This window comes from Girardinichthys multiradiatus, chromosome 24 (assembly GCF_021462225.1).
Source record: "Girardinichthys multiradiatus isolate DD_20200921_A chromosome 24, DD_fGirMul_XY1, whole genome shotgun sequence".
Lineage (NCBI taxonomy): Eukaryota > Metazoa > Chordata > Actinopteri > Cyprinodontiformes > Goodeidae > Girardinichthys > Girardinichthys multiradiatus.
Genome location: NC_061816.1, coordinates 11,512,059 through 11,535,362, shown reverse-complemented (window position 1 = coordinate 11,535,362; position 23,304 = coordinate 11,512,059). Strand labels below are relative to the sequence as shown.

At 39.6% G+C, this 23,304-nt stretch overlaps 1 protein-coding gene across 2 annotated transcripts in view; it reads left to right on the top strand.

The window, feature by feature from the left end:
* pard3ba (par-3 family cell polarity regulator beta a) overlaps positions 1–23,304 on the top strand; it is a 178,517-nt gene that overhangs the window by 4,260 nt on the left and 150,953 nt on the right. For both annotated transcript variants that reach the window (XM_047355690.1, XM_047355689.1), the window contains one exon: positions 6,555–6,659. In XM_047355690.1, coding sequence (XP_047211646.1) covers positions 6,555–6,659 — 105 coding nt within the window. The remainder of the gene's footprint in view (positions 1–6,554; positions 6,660–23,304) is intronic.

Here is a 23,304-nt window from a genome sequence, read left to right as displayed (position 1 = left end):
TCAAGTCACCTCACAGCATTGCCGTTAAATCCAGATCTGGGCTTTGACTAGACCCAAGACTTTCCATTTCCTGATTCTTAGCCTCTCAGTGGATTTACTGGTTTAATTTGGGTCATTGCCATGTTCCAGGGTGCAGGTCTGCTTCAGCTTTAATTTCTTTATAGATGGTCTCACATTTTCATCAAGTACCCTCTGATTCATGGAAAATACTATGGTGAATCCTGTTAGGGCTGCAGCTAACAATTATTTTAGTAGTAGTATTCTACTAATTAGTCTGATGATTAATCATGGAATCAGATAAAAAACTAGCACATTCTGCATATTTTTTATTTAACTACTTAAGCTTATTTTATGAGTAATAGAAATACATGAAAAAGAAAATATAAGTAGCAAATAATTCTCTTTTAACAGCATGTTTTTTTTTTGTGCAAAAACAAAGAAGAAATAAAAAAATATATAATTATGCATTAATTATCAAAAAGGTAAACAGCAAATTCAAATTCAGGCATAATAAACACTGCCTTTTATAGCATAGGCTATCATTAGCGGAAGTACGAGCATTGTGCAAGGCAAATAACCAGCCGGCTAGAACACAGTGCGCTGAATAGTTGAACAGAATTTAATAAAAGTTTTGTAACCAAGGTACTAGTCATTTAAGTATTTGTTTCAGCCCAAAATTTTATGATGTGAGCTGAACTGGTCCTGCTTCAGCAAAGCACTTCCAAACCATGACACTTTCCCTCTCTATGCTTTACCTTTGGCCCTAAGTGCTTTTCCTGGAATGCTGTATTTGGTTGATGGCAAACATGTCCTCTGTCCAGATAATTCAGTTTTAGATTATTCTGTCCAAAGAACATTTTTCCAGAAGTCCTGACCTTTGTCTGTTTTTTGTCTGGCCTTCATGTTTTCCTTAGAGATCAATAGTTTCCTCCCTGCACATCCTATTGTTCTGCCTTTCTCTGATTGTGACTTTCTACTGGCATGCACTTTCATAACGTGCCTGTGAGTAGGTCCTGTGATATCATTATAGTGTTATTGGAGGCTTCCTTAAGCATCTTGTAGCGTTCTTACAAGATGAACTTACTTGGGCTAAGAGACCTGGGCATGTTGGTGGTAATTTTTTAACATCCTATTTTCGGTACGGTGGAATGGCCGATTTCAGATTAAACTGCTACAATCTTATCTCTGAAGGCCTCAGACGCCTCTTTGGATCTCACCATTGTGTTCACTGTTACTCTAACACTCAGGAGCACCAAACTAAATGTCTCAGGTTTAAATTGGGAAGACCTCTTTTAAAATGCAGGACAACAATGTTTTACTCTTGTGTGCCTGACGGGATAGGCCTTTGTGAGATTTATTTATTCGTTTTGCCATTTTAAGTAGGAATACATTTCAGGATGTCCTAATTTCTTTCTCACCAAAATTAGTTTTTATTTAAATTACTTAAATGTTTAGAGAAAAGCTGTTGATCTCATCTGGTCTCTTGACCGAATTGGTACTGTACTGTATCGGCCTTTTGCCTAGGAGTTCTCTGCTGAAGCGGACCGGGTTAAATTCAGATTAAAACTCCTACAGCAACTCAGCAGTGACGGTTCACTAAACGAGCTGAAAGCTCTTTTCTGTCCCTCTCATCTGAGCGAGAGCAGTTCTCGTCCAGCGTTGTCGGGTTTTGTGAGTCACAGCTCAGCTATGCAGAATGCATTTTTATAGTTGAATGTAACTGATCCAGCCTGCTGTTGATTCTCCTCCTGCTTTGTGTCAACTTTAGACCTGAAATAGCTGTCTGACGTGTTCATGCAGACATGTTTGTAAAAGTGCTGGAGATGACACTATTCATCTGGCAGACAGACAGCTGGAGGCACGCAACATAAAGCAGAAATGATTCCTCAAAGCTGATAAGGGATTATACTTCCTGATACAGTGGCTTAAGTATAGCCCTTTTAACCTTTTCACATTTTGTCACATTACAACCACAAACCTTAATGTTGTGATAGACAAACACTAAGTAATGCATAATTGTAGTGGAAGGAAAATGATAAATGGTATTAACTGTTAAACAAAAAAAACCAAAAACAAATGTGAAAGGTTTGGTGTCCTTTCATAACTATAATCAGGTCAATCAACTTCCTGTAGAAGTAGTTGGTTTTGTAACCTGCCAGTCGCTGTTGAGGTCAGAATAGCTTTATTCAAAACGAGGTATTTCTGCATTCTCATGTTTCAGGTTGTCACCAACTAATATCTTTCCATCATTTCAGTTTTTCTCTCACATTTAAACACACCACCAGCAACCGGTCCAACTTGAGAACAAGTCGTCATCGACGTGTTCATTAAACGACTTCTTTTTTATCACGGCTAAACCCACACTGTGTTCTTACAGCTTCATAATGACACATTCTTCTGAGGATCAAAGTGTGAAATAGCACCACCACTTCACAGAATTTAGCTCCACTAATCGCTCCAGCGCTTCACCGTTCTCTCGGGATGACTTGTTTTGCTCGCCAGAGTGTGCGGTGGGTGGGAGAGTGGTAGAGGAAGGAGAGATATCACTTTTAAATGATGAGGGACTTAGGAGTGTAATTTGCAGGGAGTTTACTCTTCTAACTGTCATGGTAATTCTTCTCTGCAGTTGCCTGAGTTTCAGCTCCTTTTGTTATTTATTTTATGGGGATAGTGAAGGAATTACAAAGGATTCACTCTGAGCAACTTTTTATTCCCCCTTTTTTCCTCCCTGCAGTTTATTTTGCCTGGAAAGTGTCATCTATTCACTAGTAGATGGAGAAAATTGCATTTATCTGGGGTTTGCTTCAGAGGTGATCCCCATTAACTCCCGGGCATTAATCTTCTGCTTTAATCCTGTGATCTGGTGAGGTACCTCTTCTTGAAAATCACACTCCATCCCCTTTTTTCCCTTAAGCTGTGGGATATGTTGTCATCCCAAAACAGACAATTAAGATTCTTCCTGCCTAACAGTTCTGGTGGAAATTTGTATAAACTCATCATTGGCATGTATTGCATATTGACTTTAGGCCTTTAAAGATATATTTGAGCGGTTCTGAAAGTGGTAAAGATAATTAAGAAAAATAAACTGGAAAAATTGTCCAACACCAGTGTCTCTCTCCAAAGTGTGGCACGGTTTACATGGCCATGGAATAAAGGCTCCATTGCCTGAGCTATCATGGCCATAGTGACTAGTAGAGGAGTCAAGTTGCACCAAAGAACATTGTACTAAATGCCAAGCATAGTGGTGGTAGCATCATGCTGTGGGGCTGTCTTGTTTCCTTTCATATTGGAGCATTGGAAAAGGTAAATGGAGTTGGTAAGAAGCTGAACTACCTAGAAACCATCTTCAGCACAGATAAACAGCTGGGGTGTTGATCCAAACACTCATGCAATTTATAAAGCTGACTAATATTAACTTTTAGTAATGTCAGCTACTGAAAAGGTGTGGACTATGCTCAAAGGCCAGGCCTGTGCCATGATCCAGGAAGTTTAATTGAACCCCAAACTAGTGGAGGTGTATGTATATATTTGAGCTTGTATGTTTAATTCAAATAACACGGAGCGAATTACAGAAAAGTCCACAATAAACTCAAACTATTAAATCTAATTCATGTTTTTAAAAATTGTTGAGATTATTTGTTTTGTGCTCATTCCACTTAAAAAAAACAAAGCGCCTGAAATGCATCATAAAAAGACCAAAATGAACATGGCATCCATGCCCATGTTGAGCGTATGTAAACTTTTTACCAGAACTCCACACGTTGCTTATGCTTACACACTGCTACAGTACATGAAAGGTTAGTTGGGAGTAGAAGAATGCAGGGAGACAGTCGAGTTGAACCTGCTTTTCTGGCCAGTCGGAAATACTATGTGCAGACAACTTTTGTTTCCATGAACTTGTAATACTTTGAAGTATGAATAAAAGAACTCTTCAAAACTAATCATCTGGTAAAAGTCATGTTTTTTTTTTCTTAGTTTTGGGTAGAAGAAAGATTAACTCAGTTTGAATATGATTTATCTTGTCTGGATAATTGGCTGTGCTCTCATTGTTTCCAGCATAACTTTGATCGTCCTTCCTTTGTCTGTCTGGTTTGTATGCTCTCATAGTCCAGTGACTAGGTGCTTTGAACCCTGGATCACCAAACCATGAACCTGTTTGTCTTAATGTTGTCTGAAAAACTGCAGGGTGTTTATCTGCCAGCTGGAGCAAAACACTTTGATTGGTCGGTCTCAGAGGTGTAGTGCTGACAAAAAGACTTAGTCTTGTGTTATTTCTGTTAGTATAATCCCAAACTCTTCTAGCCATTTGATTTAAGAGATGCACTTGGGGGGGAAGGAGGGACTCCCCTATTTTTCATTAGAACTGGGTTGAGGCTAATCACAATAGGGTGTAGCCTTCAAGGCTTACTCCCTATATAAAGTAATTTAATTGTTTAATGCATTGCTGTTTTATTCTTTTTTTTTTTTGTGTTGACTTTTTTTCTTTGCTCACAACTTGCTTGTAAGTATAACTTATTGAAAATGGATACTTCTCATAAAGGCAACATTTAACTAAAATTGTGTCGTTTTACTTTTTGTTTTATCATTTTCTTCCGCCTAAATCCTTATCAGATGGACAAAGCAACACCACAACAGTCATTTCTAGACTAGGTCACAAAAATAGGAAGCTGGGATTGTTCATGAACTTCTCTGTTGATTGTATTTTGTGAACAGATTTCAGATTGTGATGCAGTCAAAATTGAATTGGCTTCAGTTTTATTTTGTTGTCTCAGTTTGTGCTCTTGAACTGGCCAGAAATGTGCCCCCACTTCCCATGAAACAACAAAAACATGCAAGTTTATGTCCACATCCATCTTATGCCACAACTGCTGTAGATACTACATACTGCAGACACTGTGTTGTACAGGTACAGTGTAGAGTTCAGCTTTAGTTTCAGAAACCAAAGAACATCAGCCACATGGCATTACGTAAGGAGAATGCCATTTGTTCAAGAACCCATTGGAACAAAGGTCTTAATGTATATGCTGGGGTGAACAGATGTTGGAAACTTTGTATAGCTACAGCCCTCTGCATAAAAACCTTGCATCATTAAGGGCAATTAAAAGCGTTGGAAGCAGTGGTGGAAAGCACACCACCATTAGGCTCTAGGGCAGTGGAGACATGTTCCCCGGAGTGGTGGATAATCAGTCCCTGTTTGGCAATCCAATGTACAAATCTAGGTTTGAATGTTGCCAGGAAAACCCGCATTTGTCTGACTGCTGGAGGTCAAGTGTAAATGGAAGGGGGGTTTTGGGATGGAGCTGCTTTTAGGAAGTTGGGCTTCACCCCTTACTTCCAGTGAAAACAACGATTAATGCTTCAGAATGCAAAGACATTTTGGACAATGTCATGCCCCCAACTTTGTGGGGACAGTTTGGGGATCGCCCCTTCATGTTCCAACATGATTGTGCACAAAGCAAGATCTTTAATGGGATGAATGAGGCATTTTGGTTTGCTTGACCTGCAAAGACCCTGACCTTAAACCACCAAAACACCTTTAGGATGAACGAAAGCAGAGACTGCGAGCCAGACCTTCTCATTTAAAATCAGTGTCTGACCTTAGAAATGCACTTAGAAAAATAGTAAAAGAAATTCTCATAAAGACTCTTAACTTGTGGAATGTCTCCCAGAAGAGTTAAAGCTGTTACAACTGCACAGGGTGCGCCGATATCATTTAAACCCTATGGATTAAGAACGGGATGTCACTCAGGTTCACATGTGTTAAGGCAGAAGTTTGAATACTTTTCGTATTATAGTGTATGTGGCGAATATAGGTTAGAGGTCTAACAGGCTTCACAGCCAGAGGTGATGAATGACGAGGCTTATATCCAGTGGGACTTTCAGGTCCACACTGACTAAACAGGAAAGCCTAAACAACTGGACATTGTGGTTGTTGACAAACCACATAAAGTGGTCGTAGCAATGGATAAAGCTATCCCAGATGGCAGCAGCATAAAGAATAAAAAGCGTGAAGTTTAAAAAATACCAAGGACTCAGAGATGAAATGGAGATGTTGTGGAAAGTTGAGGATTCAGCGTTCCCTGTGGTAATTGGAGAACTCTTAGCTGTGACCCCCAAACTGGGAGAGTTGCTCCTGGCCTCCAGCAGATTCCAATAACAACACCAGAGACTTTTGGGAACAGCTAAAACAGTACCGAAATCCCTGTAACTTTTGGCATCATATTTCTCTCCTGTCTCAGGGTGCTTCACTTTCAGGATTATTTATTTTCAGTTCTTCTTTTAGACCAAACCTAAATAAAACCTAATGATTAAATGCATTGATTCCAAGAACACCCAATATTTTCAGGACAGAAACACATCAGCTAACATCACGTACTCATGAAAAACTCAATCGGTGCATTTCTAGCCACACATTAACCAGCCTTTTTATCTTCTTTGGTGTTAAAATAGTAAATAATGGATACAGCTATCGATGACTTAAATATCCGACAATGTTGTTTATTCAACTCCTATTCATTGGCTCGTCCTAATGAGATGTTTTTTTTTCTTCATAGCAACATGGAGACGTTCCTGTGAATATTCACCACTTGGAGTACGTTGACGGAGGTATCCTAGACATTGACGACTTGCTTGGTGACCTGGTGGAAGACAGAGAAAAGGTGAGGCGGAGGAGGATGACCCTTTTGTTCCACTTAATTTAAATAATATTTTTTATGTAGGCTTTTTATTTCCAGTCTTTACATAGCAGTCTTGACATCTGATGGACAGCTTAGATGAGCTGTTGGAGCGATAGTGAGGTTGCTTTATTGTGGAACAGTAAATCCCGGAAAACAATCTGTCATTGTTTGAGGGGCTTGGAGCAGGCAGCGGATTTGTATGGACTCTTGATTTTTGTTTCAGCTTGGCAGAATGACAAGTTGCCCATCAAAGATGGCACTTGTAAATCCAAGCCTTGCTTATATTGTAGGGATATTTAAACAGCAACATGACGAGCAGAGTTTTTTCTTGATTCACTGATTGTGCCGTTCCAGAACTTACTTCGTGCTGCAGTTTCGTTTTGCAGCGAGGTAATTTCTTCTTCTTTCTCAAAATGTATTCAAGAGATGTGCTAATAAACTCGCCATGCTCCATATTCATAAGATTGGAGTCCAGATGAATAATGAATTATGGACACTTGGTCACAAGAAACCAAAATGAAATAGAATATTCATTGAACCTGTGCAATGCCATGAGAGCTGTTGTTTTAGGCTGCAAGATCTGTATTTAAATGTTAGTGTGTGTGTGTGTGTGTGTGTGTGTGTGTGTGTGTGTGTGCACGGACACGTTCCAGCTTAATACCATGTACACTAGGTAGTGTTACCTTTTTGGCTAACACTCTAGGTGGGAAAAAGAGGACAAATCTGAATAATAAACTCTGGAAATTTTTCAAAACCTTTATGTTCTGGGATGATGCAATTCCTATAATAATTACACACTATTTGCTGATGAATCAGATATTTTATTGTTTTCTTTTTCTTTTTAGACCAATGGAGTGTATTAACACCATCTTGCTTTCAGAATCTGATCCATTTCTGCCACAGAGTTTACCTGATGTTGCTTTTAGTTATTAATGCTTTACTGTAACCAGCACAATTATGGTTTTCAATTATTCAACATAATCAATACAAAAAAAACGATTTTGTTTTTATGATAATCATTTCCGTCAAAATTAATACCAACTGAGCCAGTCTGGCACCTTGATTGGCACAGCAGTGCTTTAGACACTCAGCTCCTCCACTCTCTTGTTGTGTCTCACCTAAACAATGATGGCTGACAGTCAAAACTGAGCTGGTGCTGGAAGTTAAAAAACTCAAAAGAAGAGGCTTTGTGACCCTCTGTAGTTGAAAGACAAAAGTGTTGTTTGGAAACCACAAAGAAGACTAACTGGAAAAGTCTTTATGCAAGCTTTGCTGCAGACTGGGTGGTCCAAAGCTGAGTAGCACCACAAACCTGGCCAAGCATCTTAAAGCACGACGCTCTGAGGTTAATGAGAAACTCGAAAAGGTCAGTAATGTATCTACAACAGCAATGTATTAAACATGCCAGACAGCATAAGTTAACGTTGTCTGTTTAAATACAAGCATCTTCATCCCCCTGTGGGTATGAGTTGATGCATGCTCAACGTGAAATATTCAGCGGCAGACGTATTAAATCGGGAACAATACATCCCAAACAATAAAGGTATAAAAGGGCAGAGTGGTGAACTAACCAACGGCCAGCTCCAAGTTACATTAATTTCCAAAGGGCTGCTGAATTGCTTACTATTTATTGATTTTACACCAATTAAGAGATTAAAATTACTCTCATACTATTATAAAATATAACCGAGACAACCCTCATTTCGGTAAATTAAAATGTCTTCAGAAAGTTGATTTATTTCATTATTCAACTTAAAAAGCAAAAATTCCTTTGGAAAGAGTCATTTCACACATTATGATACATTTCAGGCATCCATTTCTGTTTATTTTATTGATTATGGCTGGCAGCTAATGGAAACCCCACCCCAAGTTTTTCAGAAAGGTAAAATGTCACATTTGTTTAAAATAATTTTTTATGGCTCATATGTAATATTCTGATTATCTTAAAAATTAAATTTAGTTCTTATTCACTGTAAACCTTAATCATCAAAATGATTAGAAATAAAAGCTTGAATTATATCATAGTGTCATTTTAAACGAATATTACTTTAATGAATGAAAGTTTTGATGAAATGCTAAGTTATTAAGTTACGGCTGCATTTATCTCTTCCCCTTTAGTCGCCCCTCTCATTTTATCCCTTTTGTTTTAGCAGCTGATGAAATGATGGCAGCTGAAACAAGACATGCCTCCATGATCTTCAGAACGTGCCAGTCATTGGACTTATCTCCAGGCCTCAAAATGGTGTCGGCTCTGCTAGATTAATGAGCTGTGCCTGGCATTATTGATAGCCCGACTCCATTTTGTTTGTCTACATTTTTATTACCTCCCCTCTTCCAACAGATGTATCGTTAGCACTTTTTTTTCTTTTTTTTTTGTCACGTTATTGTGGCCGGTGCTGTTTCACCATCAATCATACAGGAGTGGTCCCAGCGTGAGGGCCCTCCGCCGCACAGCATGGGCTCTGTGTTAGCCACGGATGCTAATGAGAGATAATGGTTAGTTATTTGTACTCCTAGTGCTCGGCGTTGCCGCAAGTCCAGACCTCTTTATGCGGGCAAACCCTTGACTATTATTCAGCACACAGACACATTTCAGCTGTCCGTGGCGTCTGTGCTGAACTCCAGTCGCAGCCTGCAGGGCAGCGTGTTGGTGTGTACGCAAGGAGACGCCGCTGGTGGTTGATGAGGGGGCGGCTGTGATTTGATTACAACTCGGCCCCCTGCATCTGTGACATGAATGCTTGCATGCACAACGGCGTGCACGCACAAAGTGTTTGTTAACCCCCTATCTTGAGACACAGGCCACCAGCCTGCTTATGAATATTAATATAAATCTAATGAATGAGTGGAAGACTGAAGGTTGTTGCTTTAGGTGTGGCCACACAAAAGAGCTCACTGTAGATGGGCCACTCCAGGTCACTGCTGAGTCTATTATACCGTCCTCTTCTTTGATGGACCACTGTTGTATGTTTGTTCTGCCCTGCAGCTCTGAATGGCAGCTGGAGCTATGAGAAGGTCTGGAGCTAGGCTTAAAAAGTCAGATTTCACCACTAACAGTATAGGCATATTTTATTGTCTTAAAAAGAAAAAGAAATAATTTTATTTATTCCATACCCACAAAAGACAATTTAAAGTTTTATTTACTAATAAAAAGGCCACGGTATTCAGGTCAGGTATGTTGAGACTGAACAGGGAGTACACAAAAATAAGTGCATTAATACCAAGAACTTACTATTTCACCTTTTGGTTCAAATGTAATAATCGAGGCTGCATCACTAAATGAATAGTATTTAGTGATGTGTCTTAGATTCGCGTTATCTACACAATCAGATGGGATCAAAATAGGATAAAGTGAAATTAATTTGGGCTTCTGCTCAAAGTCTGCACATGAGCTCAGTCCGGTGTTGGTTGTGAGGCACTTGGGGTGTTATTGGTTACTATAGTTAAGCTACAGGCTCAGCAACACACACTGTCCCTGTGTTACAGGATGAGGGAGCGAGAGGAAATTAACATCTCTCCAAGTTTTTCCATTAAAGGCAGAAATGCGGCCCGTTGACATAAAGCTCACATGGTCCGTCGGGTGAGTTTGCCACAATCAGAATGACGTGATCCGAGCATAAACCGGAACACAATTTCATCCCGACTGAGCTGAATCCGATCAAAATATTCCGATTGGCACCTTTTTATTTCGATCGGCCCTATATTGCAATTATTTATGTCCATGTAAACATGCCCTTTGTTTTTTGTTTTTTTTTTGGTCTCAGACTTGGTGCCTTCAGCAGTAGAAACAGAACATTTGGGGCTAAGAAGGCTCCAGCTAACTGGATCCAGTTTGGTAGTTAAGTTAAACAACGCTGTTGTTTCCTGTCTTCTCCATCTCCTTATTCAGTTTATTTATGCTTGCAGTTATTACTTTCATATATGGAGGTGGAATTGAAATGTTATGGGTTTATGAACAACCTCTCTGTGCACGCTTGTCTCCAAGAAAACGGAATTCAAGTCTAAACTCAAAATGTACTTTTATCCGACCAACGGACTTTGGACCACTGAGCAATACTCCGGTCGTTATCCTCAACTCAAATAAAACGCTTCTGATGTTGTCTCTGGTTCAAAGGGAATGTGACCGCTCCTCGTCAGTCTCCTCCAAACTCTTGAGTGAGCTTTGCTTCTGGATAATAAGTTGGTCCGGTTGCCATTTCTCACCACACTTTTTCCTTCCATTAAATTTTCCATTAATATGCTTGGTAATAGCATTCGGAAAAGAGGTGACTTCTTTAGCTGTGACATTCATCTTCAAAATCATGAAAATTAGAACAAAAAACCTGATGTGTTTAATAAATCTACTTGATGTACACTTCTTAAATTCAAATAATGAAATAAAGTTTTTGTTTTAATGTATTAAGACACCTGTAATCAGTTGTAGGCCTACATTAGATCTGAAATAACATTTTAGTTGCATCTTAAAGCTGGCCCGTTTTGGGAATTAAAATCAAATAATTTGTTATATTATTCCCCAACAGCTCTTTGTAGTGGGAGAGTGGGTACATGATATTATGGCTAAGCTTGATGTGTTCACTGTTCTGAAGATTAATGTATACTGTAAGAATTAGCCAAAAAACACCAGTTAGTTAAAATAGTCATATTTCAAATGTTTAAGTTAAGTTAGTGAGGTTATTTACTTTATATTTCATAGTTCATAGTCTACAGAAACCATGATTATTAAAAAAACAAACAAAAAAGCATACTCCCCATTCAGACCTCAAATAACATTTAATTTCATGGAAAATTTAATATAAAAAAACGAATGATTTTCTGTGTAGTTCTGTTTAGTTACCCCCTTTAATCACAGCACCTACAAGGTGGCCAGTGGGTTCTCCAGTGGGTTCCCTCTGGTTGACCAAATGGAAATGTGATGGATCTCATCCCAGATGATCTTCTGAAATGTCTTCAGCTCGACTATGAGAACGTTCCTCATCATCTGTCGCTTGCAAGCTATGCTAGGAAACTGGGTGGGACACATAGCGCTATCTTTTTTAGGTCATCTAGACTGCTGCTGTGCATCTGCGCTTCAGCATGCAGATACATTTTAAGATTTAAAGACAGTCATTAGTTATAAATCAATTCTAACCTTTTCTGCTCATGAAATTATAAGAAAAATCAAATCAGGCTTTTTTTGTGTTGCGTTTCCAACAGCTGCAGGTGAACTCTGCTCTTAAATATTGTCTGGAGTCATTAATTAAAAGTCAAATGTCACCCCCCCAACAGGCAAAAATAAAGCATTACTTTAAAGTGTTAACCTGCTAGAGGAAAAAAGTTTGCTGAATGGGATGTGATTGCGAGGCTCAGACGTGCTTGATTAGCCTTTGATGCTCTGTGACATCTCGCTCTCTTGCCTCCTTCTCCCTCTCTCCTTCTCAATCACACACCTCGGTTTGACTAGCATCTGAATGGTCCTGTAACTCTGCACGCACCGCTTGAATGGCCGGTGATGAAAAGGAGCGCGAGGCTCGAGTGCACTGATTAAAAAATGTGAAACGAGTGGCAGCCTAATCAGAATCTATACCCACTCCATGTTCACATTATGATCCATACGACACATTTGAATATTCATAACAAATTTGCATGTTTGTCTTTTTCCTCTTTCTTGGGACAGTAAATATGAGTAAAGTTGGATCATCTCTGTAACAGACTACTCCCCGTGGATCCGATCAAATCTGGCTGGAGAGGTTTACCCGACGGGAGTCGGTCCCTTGAGTTGATTTGATCAAATCTCATCAGGTCGACCTTGATGCAGCCCTCCCATCTGAGCTCCACAACAGCTCTCCATCTGATTATATTCAATTAACTATACCCCCCTCTGCACTCAGCTGCTCTCAAACACACTTTCAGCTAAACCCGGTTTGATTGTAATTACATTGAGCGAACTCAATGAAGGCTTAAGAAAAGATTCTTGCCATGCCAGTCTGCTTTCCATTTAGCTGCATGCGTGTTGGTTTTTCTCATAAAGTTTCACTTAGGATTTTAATTTCTTTACATGATCCATTGCTTTACCTTTTGACTTTGAATAATGGCACCTCTCCAAAGTGATTTGTCAGTTCAGTGAAGCAAAAGCCTGGGTCTCAGTCAGGATAAGGCTAGTTGCAGTTTTCTTTGCATATATTTGTAAGATCCGTCGAGATGATTCTAGGCCCTCATCCTCCAATATTGTTTGTTAGCGCCTCTGGTAAAGCACTATCATTCTGTGTTGCCCTTAGTGTCACAATCATACCACCCATTAGCTTCTAATGGAGCGAGATGGTCAGAGCGTGACCTGACCTTCCTGTGCCTGCTGTGAACTAGCAGGAGGAACCGGTGGGGGGGAATGGGCTGCTAGGGCCAGAAAGCATTTTTTTAATGTTGGACTCCTCTTCCATATGGCTTGTTAACAGGAGGATGCAGAAAAGCCACTTTCTAATGTGTGCAATCTAGTGCGGAGCAGGAGATGATTTACAGTGCGTTTTTTATAAAATAATTTGTCCTTGCTGAACTTTTTCACATTTCAGAACGTTACTACTAAAAACTTCAATGCAGTTTTGTGGAATTTCAATTGCTGAAATAAAACTAAGTGGTATATAATGGTGAAGTAGAATTTTTTGTTTCTTAATTTCCTAATAAAAATCTGAAAGGTTGGGTTTGCAGTTTTATTCAGCTCACTTCAGTCAAAGAACCAATTTTCCTGTAATTACAGCTGCAAGTCCTTTTTAGATTTGTCATTTTGCACATTCTGAGATTCGAAATTATTCCCGTTTTCAAGCTAAGTCAGGCATCTGTTTTCAAATCTTGCCAATTTAGGTCAGAACTTTCAATTCAATTTCAAGTCAGTTTATTTATATAGCGCCAATTCACAACACATGTCGTCTCAAGGCACTTCACAAAAGTCAGGTACATACATTCCAATTAATCCTAATCATTGAACAGTTCAGTCAGATTCAGTTATTTATTCAAATTGGATAAAATGTTTTTCTGTCTAAGGAAACCCAGCAGATTGCATCCAGTCAGAGACTTGCAGCATTCCCTCCTCCTGGATGAGCATGCAGAGACAATGGACGGTCACTGGCGTTGACTTTGCAGCAATCCCTCATACTGAGCATGCATGTAGCGACAGTGGAGAGGAAAACACCCTTTTAGCAGGAAGAAACCTCCAGCAGAACCAGGCTCAGTGTGAGTGGCCATCTGCCACGACCGACTGGGGGTTTGAGAGAACAGAGCAGAGACACAAAGAGAACAAAGAAGCACTGATCCACGAGTACTTTCTATGGGACGGAAAAGTAAAACGTTAATAGTTGTAGCTCCTTTAGAGGCTTCATCTAGGAGAGAAAGATAGCTAACCAGATGAACTCTGAGCGAGTTTTCAAGTCTAGAGTATGAAAGAGCACACATACAGTTAGTTACAGTAGAAGCTCAGCCAGTAGCTATGTCTAGGAGAGACAGGGTTAACACTGCAAGACTGAACCAATTGTATCATCTGTAGAAGGTGAGAATTAAGATGTTGGCAGCAGAAGCTTGGCCGATCCCCCTCCAGGAAGGTGCCACAGCTAAACACAGAGTCAGGCCAGGTGTAGCTTCTAGGAAGAGAAAAGAGAGAGAACATAAAGTTAAAAGCTGAAATAACAGCAAATAATGCAAAATTGGAGAGTAGTGTGAGAATGTAGCGAAGAGGGTGAAAGTGGTCATTATGTCCTCCAGCAGCCTAAGCCTATAGCAGCATAACTACAGAGAGAGGGCTCAGGATAACCTAAGCCACTCTAACTATAAGCTTTATCAAAAAGGAAAGTTTTAAGCCTAGCCTTAAAAGTAGACAGTTTGTACATCTAGAGCCCACTGATGGCCATTGTTATACTTTGACTGGGTCATTCCAACACATGACTATGCTTTAATCTAAAGAAAAATACTCGATACCATTTTCTTTATTGTGGCAACATTTTTTAAAGGCACTCTTTTTGTTTATGTTTTATGTTTTTTTAGTTAAGAGAAAAATATATAATTAATTACAATATGACAATATTTTAACTTTCTTAATTGGGGCAAAACCAATAAGTATGGGACAATCCAGCCCTTATATAGAAAAATACATAATATTAAAGTGCTTTTTTCCTGTTTCCCAAAACAACAGACTAGATAACAGTATAAGTGTTAATATACTACACTGCTCAAAAAAATAAAGAGAAGACTCAAATAACACATCCTAGATCTGAATGAATGAAATATTCTCATTGAATACTTTGTTCTGTACAAAGTTGAATGTGCTGACAACAAAATCAAACAAAAATCATCAATGGAAATCAAATGTATTAACCAATGGAGGCCTGGATTTGGAGTCACACACAAAATTAAAGTTGAAAAACACACTACAGGCTGATCCAACTTTGATGTAATGTCCTTAAAACAAGTCAAAATGAGGCTCAGTATTGTGTGTGGCCTCTATGTGTCTGTATGACCTCCCTACAACACCTGGGCATGCTCCTGATGAGACGGTGGATGGTCTCCTGAGGGATCTCCTCCCAGACCTGGACTAAAGCATCCGCCAACTCCTGGACAGTCTGTGGAGCAACGTGACGTTGGTGGATGGAGCGAGACATGATGTCCCAGATGTGCTCAATCAGATCCAGGTCTGGGGAACGGGCGAGCCAGTCCAAAGCTTCAATGTCTTCATCTTGCAGGAACTGCTTACACACTCCAGGAACATGAGGTCTAGCATTGTCCTGCATTAGGAGGAACCCAGGGTCAACCGCACCAGCATATGGTCTCACAAGGGGTTTGAGGATCTCATCTCGGTACCTAATGGCAGTCAGGCTACCTCTGGCGAGCACATGGAGGGCCATGTGACCCTCCAAAGAAATGCCACCCCACACCATTACTGACCCACTGCCAAACTGGTCATGCTGAAGGATGTTGCAGGCAGCAGATCGCTCTCTACCATGTCTCCAGACTCTGTCACGTCTGTCACATGTGCTCAGTGTGAACCTGCTTTCATCTGTGAAGACCACAGGGCGCCAGTGGAGAATTTGCCAACCCTGGTGTTCTCTGGTAAATGCCAAGCGTCCTGCACGGTGTTGGGCTGTGAGCACAACCCCCATTTGTGGACGTCGGGCCCTCATTCCAATTTTCATGGAGTCGGTTTCTAACAGTTTGTGCAGACACATGCACATTTGTGGCCTGCTGGAGGTCATTTTGCAGGGCTCTGGCAGAGCTCCTCCTGTTCCTCCTTCACAAAGGTGGAGGTAGCGGTCCTGCTGCTGGGTTGTTGCCCTCCTACGGCCTCCTCCACGTCTCCTGGTGTACTGGCCTGTCTGAGGACAAATAAAGGATCATTCCATACTAAAATAAATTGTTTCAAAACAACCATCGATCTGGTGCACACGAAATATATATTTTTTACAGTGTAAACGAGGATCTGATCCATGCAGATGTATTCAGCAGCAGCCCTGTTACAGTTTGTGTCTTTCTGGTAATGTTGCTGACTACTTTCTTTAGTAATCAACAACAGCAGCAGCACAGATTGCTACGGGTTTCTACTTTTTCTGCTCTAATTGTCTGCTTCAGTCTGACTCCACCATTTTGTACCGTTTATCTGTTGTTATTGTTAACTCATTGGTTTGGTCAGATGAGGAAGCAGGGAGGTGAGGAGCCAAACAATTTGGACATCAAATGTGAATGGGTCAGTTTTGATGCAAATTATCTTTTGAATAATAGATTTTTCTAGTTGTGATTATGTCGAAATATTATTTTGACAACCCTACCCTCCAGAATTACCAAGGGCATTTTGCCTGCTTCTCTGATTCATGCTTTCATGCCTGTTCCTTTTAGTTTAGGTGAACAGCCATGTCTTGATAGGCTTGCAGTAATGTATATATATTAAAGTCTGTGATAACCATGATAAATTGTGAAAAAGGTCTAGTATTATTTATAGTTTTACAGTATAGCAAGTAATTTTTTCTGAAGCTCCAGCTCGTGGTGTTGTCAAAATTAGCAGAGCAACCTGCAGAGCAGCTAATGACATCCAGCTAATGATCTATTATAGATCAATTTGTTTAAAGCAGATCTGCTGTCTGAACTCAGCACCCTCACACCATCTATTTTCCTGCATAGCAATGCCCCAGAGTAGGGTATATAGGTGCATTTATATGAGGTTTTGTTGAAAGCTTGGTGTGTTTTTCCTCTGCTCGCTCTAACTGCTAATGACTCAAATCAGCACAAAGTCAAATTCCCTGTCGTGCTTGTTTGTGTATCTGTGTGTACTTTTCCATCAACCAGAGGATAAATGCTCTCAAATCCCAAATCCAGCTCATTTAGGTTAAATATTTAATGATTCGCTCAACAATTACACAGCTGAAGCCACATCTGTTTCCATTGTACTGCTCACAAAGGCACACTTTAATTCATATACACACGTTCATTGTTGGTATTATCATTCAATTTTGATGCCTCTCAGCCTCATCACCAAACTGATTGGCCTAATGAATGGAGTTCTGTGGACGATAATGTGTCTGAATTGGTCCCTCACATTATTAGTGTGTTTGAATCTGACACATATGGAAAGAAAAAGTGACTGATGTCATCATATAGGAAGAGTTTATATGTTGAGTCAATCTGCTGGCTAGTATGTTGAAATTTTTGTCACTGCAGTTTGGAACTTGGCTAAAGGGATACAGTCAGTTTAAATTCATCTGTAGCTTATATTTTCTATTTTGTTTAACCGTCATCTATTCCAAAGCAGCTTTTAACAACTGTCAGTGGCAAGAGAGGGAGTAAATCATTGATGTAAAGGGATATTTTAGATATTTGAAATAGTTTGTTTTTAATTGTGCTGTAGAACAATCCCAAGCCCGCTGGATCCTGAACAGATTTTTAAGCAATAGTGCTGCTGCTTTTTGTTTGTGTGAGATTATATTTCAGTTTCACAGGGTTATTGCTGTGAAATGATCACGAGGTTGGGGGTAGAACACCACGTTTTAATTAAAGCTGCATAGTATATGGTTTTTGGTTTTGGTATTGCTTTTTTTTTTTAGGTTTGCCTTTTGTTTAAGAAGTGAAATAAAAACAGGCCTTTAGATTTCCGCTTTGCTGTTGTGCTGGTATCCAATCAAGCTGTGACCAAAAAACATAACCAGTATTTTGGCTTACAGTTTCACCCCTATAGAGTCAAGATAAAATTACTTTCAAGGGATTCAGTATCTTTGGACAAGCGCTTTATTGCATTTAAATCAACTGAAAAATAGTCAGAAAATAAACATGCATATTGGCTGAAATCCAGCCCATTACTTTTAGGTTCCATTTTAGACTGTACTGTATATTCCTGCTTTTCAGCTGAGCTCGCCGACGCAGATATAAGAGCCTTTTTGCTGCTGACATTTAGTACCTCTGGTTGCCATGGAGAGCCTACATCACTCACAGCCTAAAGGTGTTTAGAAGAGTGGAAAAAAAGCACTTAACCTGCAATTTTTTTATTCTTTGCACTCTTCCTCACATGGTCAGGCATGCTTTATTAGCTAGGTATATTGGCTTAACATTAATACCTGGAGAAGCATAGTGACATTGATGCTATCGTCTATCCACATATGGATGTAACAAAACTGAAAAAGCCTTTTGCTTCCTTATGTTGCATAATACATGTAAACGTAATTATAGTAGGCTTTAAATTAAAAGGCCATTGAAAATGAAACCTGAAAGAAAATGCTGATTATTTCATTAATTTTTGTCATAAATCCTAAGCAAGTCTTCAAAGATCTGTGGTTGCACAGGGAGAACAATGAAAAACAGGAAAAATAAGAGGTGTGTGAGTGTAATGTCAAGAGTAGGCGGATGGAAATATGAAGAGGAGGAGCAGGCTGTGGAGTGGAGAGCCACAGGTGAGAGGGCGCCAGCCTTGCAGCTCTGAGTTAATCACTCCTTCTATTCCTCCATTAGATGCCGAGAGAAGGGAGGGAGCGAGGGAAGGCTGGAAGGAGCAGGTGGCTGTGCAATGGCCACAGGGAAGGGAAAGCTGATTATTGAGCTCTAGCTGTGACTTTTGGGGAGAAGATTTGGAACATGACATATTTCTTTCTGTGTTTGTGTGTATATGTAGCAGCCGTGCACGTTTATGAGAGGTTATGACTTTGAATGCACAGAGGGACTGCCTGTTCCTGTGTATGTTTGTGGATGACTGTGTGAACATGTGTGGCGTTTCCACAGATGTGGCTCAGGAACCAGTGTAGGCAACACTGATGGGCTTTCACTGCAGGAATGATAAACGAGCTGGTTTTGATATTCCTGTTGCTGACCTGGGAAATGTAAGGTCTGGAGCTCCCTTGTCACCCACAACCGTCGCTCTTTTTGCTCCATCCTTCCCGTCACCTTCCGCTCCTCCCCTCCCCTCATCTTTCCCAAAGCGCTTTCAGGCCCGTGTGATTTATGAAGAGTTTACCCTCTCCCTTTATGAGTGTGCATAAATAATAATGTGGCCTGTCACTGTGCATAGTCGCACCGTAATACCTCAGCTGGAGTCTTGCTCTGTGTAGTTGTGGCTTTATTGGGTTTCTGCTTTCAGTTGCAGCACACATGCTCCATCACTCTGACCGATGCTGCAGATGTTCAGATACTTTAAGACTATGTAGTAGGAACACATACCCTATTCCTCTTTACTAGTTGTAATACAATATGTTGCCCAAAACACAAATGCAGATAATTTAACTTCAAAATGATTTATACATTTAAAGGAGGTTTTTCTTTTAGGATGGAAAATCCAAGAGATTGTCCTTATAATTTACACATTACAATCTCATTTGTTGGGTGAAACCAATTGCATTTAGTGCTGGTATTTTTAGTTTGGACAAAAGATTTTCGATATGAATGTGCAAACACAAAAATGAATTTTGGATCCCAGTTCTTATGTTTTATTTTCAAATATATTCCATCACCCTGAAGCTGCACAATAATCAATTTTTCAAACATTGATAACAGTTTGGATGTCTTACAATGAGTGTGATTAGTTTGTTAAAATTCTTATTCTGTTAATGAAAATCCCAATTCTTCTAATTTTGTATTTATTTCAGCTATGGTTTTGTTAAACTCAGGGGTTTCTACCTTGGGTCCTGATTCACTAAAGTGTAAAAAGTGGCTCTTGGGCAAGAGGAATACAGTTGTTGGGTAGATAAATATTCAAATATGTCTTAAACAGGGTATTTTGTACATTCTTGTTTCTCTCTAAATCTGTTCTTTAACTCTGCCAGTTTGGTTATTTTGTTGAACACTAGGGGTGTAAAGGTACACTAAAATCCTCGTTCACTATGTACTTTGGTTTTAAAGTCACGGTTTTGTACGTTTTTGTTATACTTCAATCCCAATTTTGTGAAAATGGCTTGATTTTATTATGTTTTAGAACTTTTAAAAGGTGGCTAATAAATTATACAACTTTTAAAACCGCCTGAAAATGGTCATGGTTGTTATTTAAGTTTTGAATAAGACTGTGTGCGAGTTGTCCCTGAAGGCACCTTAAGAGTTCAGCTGGTGGGATATCCCCTCTCCTGACAGGAATTACTGCCAACAGGCCTGCCGCTATGCAGCATTTTAGGCTGGTTGAATGCTACTACAGGCAGCAGGATTTGGACCTCAGCTCATTTTTCTTCAATACCAGTGGTGTTTACCTTCGTCTTGAAGTTGTTTTAAGTGAGCAAATTAGTTAAGTGTAGAAAAATGCTGACAAACCCTTGGTTAGGTTCTTACTTTCTCCGCTGTAGCAGAATAAGACACATAAATGTACCTTAAATAGCTAATACACTTTAGTGAAGCTGGGAGTCCACATGTTTTGTTTTGGTGTCACATTTTAAATTTGTCGTGGTCTCCTTGAAGTGTTGCTGTGTGCTTGTTTGCAGGTTGAGTGTCTACAATGTGTGTTTTTATTAACAGGGATTAGGTTCTGGTGTGTAGTTCAGCAATCATGCCAGCTCCATTATATTTGCTGGTCTATAAGACAGGAGACTAGTCATTTAATCTTTTGCATCAGTGACCAATGTTTGACCTATAATCTGCTGTTTCATTGTAAAACTAGAAGGTCAGTGTCATTTCTTTGAGTTTAGGAAGTTATTAATATCTCCTCTATCTACCTGAGTTATATTGACCTGTTTTAATCATGTTGACAAAAGCTATCCAACCATATGTCAGGTATTACCTTGACATTCAAAGAAAACTGACGGCACAGCATCATGCCTCCTCCACCCTGTATTGTTGTGGGGATGGTTTTCTTTTGGTAAGTTTGAATGTGGCCCAGAAGTTCAACTTCAGGTTTTTTTTTTGTTTTTTTTTACCATACTGCATTTTTCCACAATTTTGTTCTGGGAATTTTAGCCCAGTTCCATCTAAAGAAAGGTAGCATCAGTACATGATACTGCTGTCCCCATGTTTCACTGAGAGTATGAGGGTGTTTTAGTGATCTATTTGTTGTTTTTTTGTTTTTAAAGTTTCACACGGGAGATTGTAACATGTAGAACATAACCAGTACTTGTTGGACTTTCCGGGCTCCCAGTGCTCATTTGTGACTACACAGCTTGAAGTAAGATATGTCATTTTTTTTCTGAAGCATAACTTCTGTGGGATCAGATGTTTTGCTTCTGTATCTTTTAAAGTTTTGGTTGATTGGTGAGTGTGGGTGTTTAAAACTCAGCAAGAAACTGCAGCATTAACGTGCATTGCTCTGCACACTAAATACTTTAACTAATTACAATTACCTGAAAGTTGATTTTTAAAGTGCAGATAACTGCCTGCTCCATGTTTCTTATTCATTGCCATTTCTAATCTATTGTTGTGGATGTTAAGAGCAAAATTTTCTCACAGTCTGGGTGCAGACATTTCACCCCTTCTCTGTACTCGCTCTGTCACTATTCATCACACTCTGCATCCATGGAGAAACACATTCTCTACACATCCTGTTGAACAGCATCTGATTCATCCGCAGAGTGGGAAAGTGCTGCTGTTGCGAACACATTCGGCTTTCAGGAGGTTTCACAGCTCTGCAGCTTGAAGTGCAGAAAATGAAAAACGACACCCGATGCTCAAATGCACAGTTACAAGCTATTTGGTGAAAGATTTAGCTCTCAGACCCGGTCCTGTCTGCTAAATGTAAACTGCTTGTCAGATTGTTGCAGTTTTTCTTCCTCGCAGTGCCTGATTGAGATTTGAAAAGGTGATCTCTGAACTAGTGATTTTAAAGTTTTAGTAAAAATTTGTTGTGTGTGTGTGTGCTTGTGCAATGTTTGGGTTACCATTCTTCTGCTGCATTCTCCTTCTGAATTATGCATCTCTTGTTCAAAGAACGAAATGAAGAATATTGTGAGAGGAAGAAAACAGAGGGGAAGGGGGAGGCAGTCGTAAGATAAATGACAACAGCAAAAAAGCATCTCAATAGACTCAGGGCAGAGAAACGCACACAGAGACACACACTCAGCAGTGGTGGTAGATGCCGATGAAAGAGGAGAAGAAAAATGGGTTGATTAGTACCGGCGGATGGAATAGGGAAGTGTGTATGTTTGTTTGTGTGTCTGGATGTGCGTGATACTCATATAAAGGTTAAGAGACTTGAGTGCATGCAGTTGTATTTGACTAAAACAAGGTGGCACTGTTCATCCTTTCACATTGCACATGTGCAAACATATAACCTAAAGCTGTTGTTTCTTTTGACGACATCCCACCCTGTCTGTCTGTTCTATGCAGGTCTGTCTGCATTTCAGTCATGTGTTTATTCTTAGCAAGCAAATCAATATTTAAAACCACTCAGCTGTTCCATCTTTGAGCTGGAGCATGTAAACTTCATCTGCTGTTTAAACAACAGCATTGTTTCATTTCCTAGCTGCTAAAAAAACATCAATGATAGGTTTTTATTTATAAAATCAAAGGTAGTCTGTCAAGAAAATAGTTGTTAGTTTTGTGGATCTGCGTGACAGGATAAAAACCTGTTTGGTTTTAACTTCCACTGAATAAAGGGTCATGAGTCCGGCAGCTCGGCAGCCTGGAGGCTGTCGGTCTCTTAGATAAGCACAACACCCAAGGATTGAAATTGTTGTTGTCGAACTGCTGCATGAATAGGCACTGTAAAGGAAAATGCAGAAAACATAAACAATTTTTGTTCTGTCCTTGTGTTATTTATTCTTTTATCATTCAATTATCTAATTTATTGCGCGTTTTTTGCTCTCTGCCCTCACTTAGATATCGTAAAAATGGATACCATTCTATATGTTGTTGCAAGGTGCAAAAAACTCCTATCTGTATTAAATAGGGATGTTACAATGGCTAATAACATAGTAATTTGAGTACTAGCTGATACTACAGAGTACTGATATGTGTACCAATTAATGCCGTTATGCTACTTGCAGTTAATTTGAAACTTTTTACCTTAAATGTTTAAGTGTCCCAACATAACGCTATGGCAGAGCAACTAAAATTACACCAGCAATGTAAGCAGTGCTGTTATTTTCATGGGTGGGTCGTCCCTGGGCATCTCCACCTGCTCTCCAGAGTTTGCTGCAGAGTTATGTATTGTGCTTTCCTGCTGCGAGCTAACTCCTTAAATTTGGTGTTGTTGGCTTTTTAGATGTTTTTTTCAAATTGTTTATTT